The sequence below is a fragment of the Periophthalmus magnuspinnatus genome, chromosome 4 (genome assembly GCF_009829125.3).
Source record: "Periophthalmus magnuspinnatus isolate fPerMag1 chromosome 4, fPerMag1.2.pri, whole genome shotgun sequence".
Classification (NCBI taxonomy): Eukaryota; Metazoa; Chordata; class Actinopteri; order Gobiiformes; family Gobiidae; genus Periophthalmus; species Periophthalmus magnuspinnatus.
Window position 1 is genome coordinate 29143316 of NC_047129.1, and position 11071 is coordinate 29154386.

The following is an 11071-nucleotide window of genomic DNA, read 5'->3' on the forward strand; positions in this document are numbered from 1 at the left end:
TTTTGCAGCTGACGTCATCAACATTTCCTGGTGGTGTGATGCTAACTGCAAGCACTGGTCTGTAACTGATCTGTTGCTTTGCCGGACTTTAATCTGAGCTTTATTTTATCATAATCCGACCAGAAAGAGCTGATTTAATTGGAACTACAACAACTGCAAGAGCTGATTTGTGCTGTTAAACAAGTCTCACACATAAAATTACCGCGTCAAACTAGCTAGCGGTTTGTCAATCTCACTTTTTTGTTGTAAATCAAACAACTAAACAGGACCACGAACAGTCGCATTGATGACAAGCTACTGAAAATGCGTCGTTTAAATCCATTTTGTGTTTTTATTTTAGTTTTCAGACTATCTTAAAGCTTTTTGGCCGTGTTTCCTTATGTTTGCATTGTTTCACCATTGCTGAACGTGTCCTTTTCGTATTTAAGTGTTCAGTCAGGTTCTTCATTCACGAGCTCAGCACCAAGGCCGATAGCCAAACGTGCCAAAAAATACAAACCGTGAACCACAGAAACATTTGAGAAGCCCACCCAACCCTGTGTGAAGTGTCTCTAGTGCCTCTGTTCACTTCAAAGCCCCCACTTCCTCTGCTGTGGTCTGTGTGTGTGAACATCAGATACATGGATTCAGCTGACAGGGTGTAACGATGGGGGTTTCAGTCTTTTTTTTTTTTTTTTGTCGCAGTAATTTAGTTTGGTAGAACAGATAGTGCTACAACATCACTGTTATGACCTACTTCTGCCAGGGTTAAGGGAGGTAACAACAAAATAACATAGTAAAATCGTAAAAAGTGGATGGAAATGGATTCTTTTGAGTTTTAAGCCATGTTATAATGTTGTCTAGTGAAGGCGTGTGAGTTTAAAAACACAGTGGAGCACTTCCTGTATTACCACATGACATCACAAGGTGGAACAGAGTGTTTTCTGTTTGAAAGACACAACTGCAGATCTGTTTGTGATGAGGAAACAACATTATAACATAGATCAGGAAACGTGGCTTTCAGTCTTAAACTTGTGAACATAGTAACAATACAGAGTTTCTATCAGTGACATTTAAAGGTGTCCTATGTAACTTTTCTGACCTTGGCTTGTCTCCATGGAGATGTGATTGCTTTGTCTGGAATGATCCAAACCTCAGATTCCAACAGCTGTGAAACGACCGATCCTTATGTTTGAGAATAAAGCAACGGATGGAACGAGGACTCACACAGGAGCACAAGAGGAAGAGGATTCTTCTTCTTCTCCTCCTCCTCCTCCTCCTCCTCCTTGTTCTTCTACTTCTTCTCCTACTCCTGCGTCTTCTTATCCTTATCCTCTTCTTCTTCTTCTTCTTCTTCTTCTTCTTCTGGTTCTTCTTCTTCTTCTGGTTCTTCTTCTTCTTCTGGTTCTTCTCCTTCTCCTCTTTCCCCTTCTCCTCCTCCTTCTCCTCTTTCCCCTTCTCCTTCTCCTTCTCCTCTTTCCCCTTCTCCTTCTCCTCTTTCCCCTTCTCCTTCTCCTCTTTCCCCTTCTCCTTCTCCTCTTTCCCTTTCCCCTTCTCCTTCTCCTCTTTCCCCTTCTCCTCCTCCTTCTCCTCTTTCCCCTTCTCCTTCTCCTCTTTCCCCTCCTCCTTCTCCTCTTTCCCCTTCTCCTCCTTCTCCTCTTTCCCCTTCTCCTCCTCCTTCTCCTCTTTCCCCTTCTCCTCCTCCTTCTTTTCTTCTTGTTCTTCTCCTCCTCCTTCTTTTCTTCTTGTTCTTCTCCTCCTCCTTCTTTTCTTCTTGTTCTCCTCCTTCTTCTTCTCCTGCTCCTGCTTCTCCTCCTCCTCCGCCTCCTTCTTTTCTTCTTGTTCTTCTCCTCCTCCTCCTCCTCTTCCACTTCTCCTGGTTCTGCTCCTCCTCCTCTTCCACTTCTCCTGGTTCTGCTCCTTCTTCTTCTTCTCCTGTTCCTGCTTCTTCACCTCCTCCTCCTTCTTCTTTTCTCCTCCTCCCCCTTCTTCTTTTCTTCTCCTTCTCCTCCTCCTTCTTTTCTTCTTCTTCTCCTCCTCCTCCTTCTTTTCTTCCCCTCCTTCATTAAGAACACATGATTCATCTCAAGGCAATTTTGAGCAATAAAAACACCAACAGAGATGAGTTTAAAGCCATAATGTGAAACCTTTCAGGCGTAGTAGTAGTAATACCTCTATGGAAACAACCAGGTGATCAGAGAAGTTACATCATGCGGCTTTAACAATAACAATCCCTGCCTCCAAAAGCCCATTTCACATGATATTCAAATTTGCCTCTTACATTAAACCGCATGAGGAAAACCATTGAATGAGTAAAGAAATCTCCCTCAAAACCTCCTACGGTGTTTGAAGTGGTCTGTAGGAGGCGCCGTTTGAGAATCTGGAGGAGGTAAACCAGGTCCTCCTCTCAGTTCCTGTTTAGTTACTACTGTATGAGAAGAGCACGAAGCTTCAGTAGAACTATCACCATGGAGACGACCAGAACCGAACATCTCTGGGTCATTTCTGTGTTGGCCGCGGTGATGCTCCCGTCAGGTAAGGCTTATAATTTTGTCCTGTCATGTTCTATCTTCATTTATTATTAATTTTTGTCCACCTTAGCCTAAAATAAGTCCCTGAATCTTATTTTTTTAGTGATTTGGGCTTCAGTTTTAAAAAACAGAGTTGTCAAAACCCAATAAATCCTCAGTTTACTGTCGATCAGAACATCCCTCCAGACGCCAGCTTCACTTTTTATATTTAAACCAAAAAATTTTTGAAAGTTATTTAAAAAATTAGCTAGTTAGTCAATTGACACATAACTCTTTGATTATTCTACAGACCGAAGGGTTTAAGCTGAAGTTTAACACATAAGCTCTTTACACAGACATGCCCAAACTGTGGCCCATGTGCCAAAAGCGGCCCTCAGATGAATTTTTTTGGTCCTCGAGCTTCCAGGTGAATTGGCCCATATCACCTTAAACAGTACTTTTTACTGTACATTTCTGAAAATCTACTTTAACAAGCCCATATCAAATATTGAATGTGTCCTTTTGAGGATTTAAGCGTGTTTATTCATGCTTACATCCTCAATAGGATGTAAGCATGAATAGACATCTAGTCTAACTTGTAATAATAACGCAGATTTGAAGTATTCACTGTATCTGCGACCAGTCCATGGCGCTCAATCAACCCTCAGCTTTCTGTTTTTAAACTTGACCCTTAATGAGAAAAGTTTGGACACCCCTGACTTAACATGTAGAACATAAGATGAAAAAAAACAGACAAAAACTAAACTAATCTATCATCAGTGTAGGAAAGAAGACTTAAAAGAAGAAAGAAGACGTTTATACACACACATACGCAGACGCTTTATATAATTCATTCATTTCTATGCTTTATAAGGCTACATGATGCATTCTAGTAATATTTTCCTACATAATATAATACTGGACTTTTTTAAAATGTGTAAATTGTTTTGGAGCCTTTTAATGTTTGTTCTGCTCCATAAATGAACTCCTCTAATGGAGACACATGGATTTTCTGAAAGAACCTGATCCTATTGTCTCTGTGTTTGAACGTCTCCTGGATAAACTGAGGGAGCGTATGATTATGTGCCTTAAACTTCACAGCTGCAGTACTGAGATCAACAAGATCGTGTCATTTTAATGGGTTTAATTTGATAAAAAGAGCCTTTTTTTGGGCTGTAGTAATCTGCAGAGTTGACAGTTTTAATAGCTTTCTTTTAGAAGTAAGAAAATGGAATTAATTTTTGTTTTATAATTATTTCCTCACATTTCCACACAATAGTTACGATATGAAAGGACAAAAGAGTTATATAATAGTTGCATTTTGATTTACAGAGTTCTAAATTTTACATAATATGACACTAATTTTTAATATGTCGGTCTTATGTATATTTATGTGTAATTTACAGTTTGGCTTATCATCTATATTTATTTCCAAGAATTTTGCTGAATGTATTTCAGTCTCTATACAACCAATTTTGATGTGGGACTGTTTATTTTTATTATTATATTTATATTTGATTATTATTTTATTTTATTTTTTGTTTCCACATATAATGCATTTTGTTTTATTTAAATTTAAGTTAGCTAGTGTCATCAGTGAATAAAATACTTTGTAGATTTTTTAAGACTTTGCATGTTTTGTTTATGGCGATTATAAATAATTTCGGTCCCAGTACAGATCCTTGGGGAACTCCAGGTGCGATATACTTGTCAGAATTTACATTATTTATTTGAACAGACTGATCTTTACCAATTAAGTCACTTTTAATCTAAATAATAAGCAGTAGCCCTAATACCACACCTCTCTAGTTTATTCAAAAGTAGCATGTAGTCTATTGTGTCAAAGGTTTTACTTAAGTCTATAAAAACGCCGTCGGTGTACTCTTTCTTATCAGATGCTGTCGATATCTTCTCCACCAGTGCCACTGAACCTATTAGATCTGAAGCTGTTTGTTGTTCACTTAACAGATGGTGCTTATTGATGAATCTATAAAGTCTTTTCACAAATCATTTTTCAAGGATTTTAGGAAATTGTGGCAGTAATGAGATTGGTTTATAATTAGTCAAACTGATTCTTGTCTCCACTTTTAAAGATTGGTATAACTTTTGCTGTTTTCATTTTACTTGGGAAAATACCAGTTGAATAAGACTTATTACATATATACAAATGTGAATAGTTAATCATTTCTTTTACCAGGGACATATCTATTTTGGAACAATCTGTAGACGTCTTATTCTTGAGTGTGTTTACAATTTCAACCATTTCATTTTCACATACACGTGTATTAAAAAGCAAATTTAGATTTTTTTTTTTTTTGAATGATTCTGGTTATTCACTGGTTGGACAATTTTATTGGCACATTTACAAAGAAATTATTAAATAAATTGGTTATTTCCTCAGTTTTGTTTATAGTTTGTTGATTTTCTATAAAATATTCTTTCTTTTTCAACACCTCAACTTCACAAAGAGCCCAGTTCTGTCTTTGGCAATAAAAATTTGTACATTTTTTCCACTTGATCTCAATGTTAAGTTTTCTTAATATAACAATAAAAATATAATAGTAATAATAATAATAGATATATTATTATTATTATTATTATTATTATTATTATTATTATTATTATTATTATTATTATTATTTATTTATTTATTTATTTTTTTATTTTTTTATTTTTTTATTTTTTTATTTTTTTATTTTTTTATTTTTTTATTTTTTTATTTTTCTTGGCTGGCTTTCAATCTTAATTTCATAAACATCACAAAATCTTATTCCACATGCACATTATAACTTTGGAGGAGTGTCACCAGCTTAGATACGTTATTACTTTGTCTAGAATATTCCACAGTAATTCCATAGAAACAAGCCATTAAAGCCGCAGGGCCGAGTTACAGATCAAGAACTCACTCGAAAAAAGATTATACATCTCAAGGGTTTGTTCCTCTAATGAACAAATGTGAAAGAAGAGTGTGGAGAGGCTGCACACAGTAAGAATGCATGTGTTTCGAAGTATTTCTGAGCAGCAAAAACACCCACATTTTACAGATGAGTTTAAAGGCATACTGTGGAACATTCCAAGCAAAGCAATTACATCTCCATGGAAACAAGCAGGTAAATGGTCACGACTTCATATAGCGCTTTTTCATCTTCAAGGCACTTTACATCAAGGAACCGCCCCCCCCATTCACACGCACAAAACACGGGGGGCTAGAAGGTTAAGTGTCTTGCCCAAGGACACAATGACCACTGATGATTTAAACCGCTAACCCTTTGGATCAGCGGACAAACACACCAACTGACTGTCGCTCGCTTTAACCTCCGACAGATAAACGAGACCGTGTAACCCCACATTTGTTTGTTCAATTTGAAAATGGCTTGGACGGGAACCGAAACTTATTAATTGCAAAAACAGCGAAGACGACTAACTCTGAAACCTTCTCTACCACAGACTGCATAAAGTATGACGTCACCCGTAGCGTTCGGGTCTAGTCAAATGAAGCTCATCGAGGCTAGAGCGGTTATAGCGCCGAATTTGGAGCCGGGTTTCATATTTGGAAACCCGATAAAAGTATCAAAGCAACCAAACAGCCAATCCGCAGTGAAGCTGTTGAAGGTAACGCCCCTTTCCTCCTGCGCTGTTGTTTTTGGCAGAGAGCGGGCGCTTAGCAACGCTGTCAATCAAACCTGTTGCTAAGGCTAGCAGGAGCAACCTTGGGGAAAGAAGGTAGATTTGTCTCTTATTAATGTTCATATCTTGATTTACAGACACAATAGTGAAATAAAAACACCAGGACCGGTAAACTTCCATTTAATTGTGGTCTTTTCCATTATTTTTTGTGGACGTTGCATTCGGTTGTGTTGTGTGCAGCCCTGCTCATGTGTCCTTGTTGTTGTCAGTTAGCGGCAGCGCAGAGGTGGTCAATGGGACGCTGGGCTCTAACATCACGCTCGAGTTCAGATTCGACAGCAGCCGCGCTCACACGCTCCACCACGTCGGCCTGTACTACGGAGTCAACCAGAAGAAGGCGGAATGTAAGGCCTCCTCCTGCCCCAGCGCCTTCGAGGTCAAAGAAGCCAGGTGAGGAGGACTCTGTCACGTTGGACTGGAACTTTTCAGATCAAATTGTGGTTTTCAGATTGATATATTTTACAATGTAACTCAGTACTCTTACTCTTACTTGAGTAAACGTCTTGGTTGCTCTTCCTACCGTCAATAAATCTCAATTTCCAAATCTCTCGTCAATAAGCAACAATCCCGAACCCATTTTTTCCATATATTTGAGAAAAATCTGTACTGTCTCCCTCTAATTATAAAGCGTTTATTGTCTGATCACGCTAGTGTTGCTAGTTTTTGTTGTTAGCTTTACCGTGAGGGCAAAACTCCGCTCTGGTCTGTGAGAGTTGTGGAAAGTGCTTATAAACTCATCACTGTGAATAATGAGGATGCTCTGATAATAGATAAGTGAGGAGGAATAACTTTGGACGACTGCAAACTGTTTAAAATGATGAGGATCTATTGTTTTTCATGATTTTAAGACGGTCAGAATCAGGAACAGTGCCTTTAAATGGTTTGAACATTTGTGTTGCTTTGCTTTTTCCGTGATTTTGTTCTTTATTTAATGTTTTGTTCTTCTAATTACGTTATAAAATTATAAATCTGGTTGTACTTTCAGGCATAATGGAAAAAAATACCTTAATCTTAAAATTATAAGGCAAGGCAAATTTATTTAAATAGCACAATTCATACACAAGGTAATTCAAAGTACTTTACAGAATAAGAAAGACATGAAAATAACACTACAATACAAATCAAAACATAAATAATCATCATAAAATTAACATTAAAACAGAAGAGTGCAAAATAAAAAACCTTTCAGTCGTATGCACAGATAAACAGAACAGAATTGGATTTAAACATTGTCAAAGTAGAGGCCTGTCTCACATTTTCATGAAGACTGTTCCAGGTTTTAGCTGCACAAAACTTAAATGCTGATTCTCCATGTTCAGTCCTGACTCTGGGCACCAGCAGGAGGCCGGTCCCTGAAGTCCTCAGAGTGCGAGATGGTTCATATGGCACTAATATGTCGGAGATGTACTTTGGTGCTGGTCCATGGAGAGACTTGTTCACACAGAGCTGCTTTAAAGTTTATTCTCTGAGCCACAGGAGCCAGAGACCTGAGCACAGGACACATGTGTGAAGTACTTCCTGGTTCTAGTCCTGACCCGAGCAGCAGTGTTCTGGATGTACTGTACTGTCTTAAGACTCGTTTGGAGAGGCCAGTGAGCAGGACGTTACAGTCGTCTAATCTACTGGAGACAAATGCAGGATAAGTCTCTCTAAGTCTGGTTTTGACAGTTTACCTTTGATTTTTACAATCTTTTTGAGTGGTAAAAAGCTGCAGATGTTTGATTTGATGTGGCTGTTAAAGGTCAAGTCTGAGTCCATTATTACCCCTAGATTTCTAACCTGATTTGAAGGTTTTAGAGAGAGACTGGAGGTGACTGCTGACACTTTCTATATGTTTCTGTGAGCCAAAGACTATCACTTCAGTCTTGTCTGAGTTTAGCTAATTACTTTGCACTTCTACTTGAGTAATATTATTTTGATGTAACAGTACTCTTGCTTCAGTACATTTGTCTCTAATTCCCCCCTCGGTTTCCTCTTGCAGTGCCACTGTGCAGTATCACCTGTCTAACCTGAGCCAGGGGGACAGTCAGGAGTACTACGCTGTGCTGTTAACAGGAGAGGTCCCAATTCCCGAGAGTAACAGAGTCCACCTGAATGTGATGAAGGAGAGCAGGAGAACAGCGAGTAAGGCTTCATTACACTGTCTACAGCACAGAAAGGAGAGAACTTTAGTTTAGAATGCAAATTGTATTGAGTATATGCCAATAGCTGATTTTATCCAACATTTTTGTCCTAAAATGTATATTATTCAATGCATTATTATTATTATTATTATTATTATTATTATTATTATTATTATTATTATTATTATTATTATTATTATTATTATTATTATTATTATTATTATTATTATCATCATCATTACTTTATTTATTTATTTTACACATTTTATTTCTTTTTTTTCTTTTATTTCTTCTTATTTCTTTCTGTTGCAAAAGAGCAAAACACAGAAAATGAAACTGACAACAGAACATAATAAACCACAAATGTCCGGTTGTTTTCTTCTAATTAAGTTGAACCTCATCATGTTTTTTTTTTCCTTTTCCATTCTGAAGACACTTGCTCATTCAAAATATACTTTATTTTGTTGTGAATTGTATATTTTTATGGAAACAGTGCAACATTTTCATGGCTCTAAAGCTCATGGATACTTCTGATAGTTTCCCTGTGCTTGTGTCAGCCCCCTCAGCCCCTCCTCGGTCCTCGTCTCCCCCTCCTCTCTCGGTGGACAGGGGCTCGTCCCGGACCCTGTCTCCCTCTGTCCTCATTGGGGCTGTGCTGGGTCCTCTGCTGCTGCTGGCTGTGGCTCTGATCACTGGGTCCTGGTGCCTCCTCAGGACCAAAGGTAAAATACAGAAGACAGGAATCTACCCAAGGAGTTCAACTAGAATAAAAACAAACAGAAAAACAATGATGCCTTTTTAAAAACTTAACTTTTAATACAAATGTCTGAAAATACTTGATGTATATAAGATGTATTTTTACCATACAGTGGGAACAGTGGTGGAAAATAATGGAATAAAAGTAGTAAAGTACTGTATTTAAGTATAAATTTGAGGTATCTATACTTTACTTTACATTTGAGTATCTGTACTTTCTACTCTACTACATTTTTGAACTGGACTGAAAAGTAAATATTATATTTTTCACTTTTGTTTGAGATCTGCTGATTGAGGGGTTTATTTTTAACACGTTTGTAAATTGAGCAAACAAAAAAGCAATCAATCTCAAAATTCAACACAAATCACGACATTTGAAGCTTCATTTAATCTGAAAATTTGCACAAAATATCTTTATTTTTAGTCTATATATTTTTTAATGGGTACTTCAATATTTTTACTTGAGCAGATTTTTTCATGTGATACTTTTACTTATATTTTATACTACTTTATACCTCATTTTGTACTTTATTTTTATTTTACTCCAGTATCTGTAACTTTTACTTTTTCCGCTGATCTGAACTGTCACGTATCAGCTGATTTACGATAATACACAAGGCTCCTTCAGCGCAGACATTTGACGGATACAACAAACCACTGTCAAACTCTTTCCACTGAGAGAGACTGACAGGAATTAGTCACCGTTTTGGGTAGCTATGGCAAGAATATTGAAACTAAACTGAGATTCAGCACGTTTGAAAAGATGAATCATATCATCAGAGCAGCGAACGTTCAGATATAAGCGGAAAAAAGACGCTTTTCCTATGACATATGAACTTTCACTCTGTTTTACTTGTACACTGTACTCTGAAATGGGACACCCCCGAAACCAACAACTTCTTCTGCACCAGAGCAGAGCGCTCAGAGGAGATCTAATCTAATCAAGGAAGTGCAAAAAAAGTGCTGCAAACAATAGAGTAATATTACATATTTAAGATTCCCTTTTTCCAGGAGGCGTTGAGATGTTATTGCTTTGTCTGGAATGTTATAAAATATGGCATTGAACAGATCCATTTTGCATTTATTCAATTATGGATGTTTTTGCAGCTCAGAAATATCTTGAAAAACCTGCATTCTTGCTGTAAGCAGAGGCGTCTCTCCACTCCAGATGCATAATCTCGTTTTCGAGAGCGTCCTTGATTTGTAAAGCAAAGTAAAGCAAAATAATCTAAAAATTGTTTTTGTTTATTTAATTCAATTCATTCAAATGTCTTTCTGGTCTGGACCAATTCAAATTCAACAGAGAAACATTAAATGTGGAATGGTCAAACCTTTTTTTTTTCTAAATCACTGTTATTTTCTCTTCATGTTTTTCTTTGTTGTTGTTGGAATGATTCACTTCAGGCCTATTTGATATATATAGATTTATATTTTACACTATTGTTTTTCTAACAGAACCAAAAGGACAGACTGAGGCCAGCTCAATCCCCACAGTACATGTAAGTACATGAGTGTAAGTGCACAGCTAACAGGCCTATTGCATCTACAGAACTGTCAGGTACATTACCACATGTGTAACTGAATATTTGCTGAATATTTGTGGCAAATATTACAGTCTGATTCATTTAAAATTTCAGAATGTTTGGAGAGGTCTAAACTACAGGGTTAGCAAGTTTTACATAGAATTACACTCATTAGTCTGCAAAGAACATTATTTTACCCACTTAACATGGCCTTTGCAATTAGCTCATTGCAACCATTCAATGTGTGATTATAAGTGTTCTGTTTAGTAACAACAATTGTATCTTCTGTGCCCGGCTGCAGGACAGAGTCGCGTCTGCCAGTGGTCCTCCTGGCTCCTCTCGGGTCGGCCCATGTGAGAAACCTGGTTCCTCTGATTATTCCCTGGTCTACAGCGTCCTGGACTTCCCCAAAAGACCTGCTCCAGTCCTGGATCTGAGCAGTGACACACAGTATGCCACCATCAGCTACCTGCCCCGGGAGAACCAAGTCTGA

At 37.5% G+C, this 11071-nt stretch overlaps 1 protein-coding gene across 1 annotated transcript; it reads left to right on the plus strand.

The window, feature by feature from the left end:
* Positions 1-2447: 2447 nt before the first annotated feature.
* LOC129456218 (uncharacterized) lies at positions 2448-11071 on the plus strand. Its single transcript, XM_055221549.1, has 6 exons — positions 2448-2514; positions 6386-6566; positions 8158-8300; positions 8857-9021; positions 10511-10554; positions 10880-11071. The coding sequence occupies exons 1-6, from the start codon at positions 2448-2450 to the stop codon at positions 11069-11071; spliced, it is 792 nt and encodes a 263-aa protein (XP_055077524.1).

Bases quoted from the DNA above. Each gene is read 5' to 3' on its own strand.
- LOC129456218 (XM_055221549.1), top strand. From the start codon at position 2,448: ATGGAGACGACCAGAACCGAACATCTCTGGGTCATTTCTGTGTTGGCC. The intron at 2,515-6,385 runs GTAAGGCTTATA...TGTTGTTGTCAG, and splicing joins CGCGGTGATGCTCCCGTCAG to TTAGCGGCAGCGCAGAGGTG. The intron at 9,022-10,510 runs GTAAAATACAGA...TTTTTCTAACAG, and splicing joins GTGCCTCCTCAGGACCAAAG to AACCAAAAGGACAGACTGAG.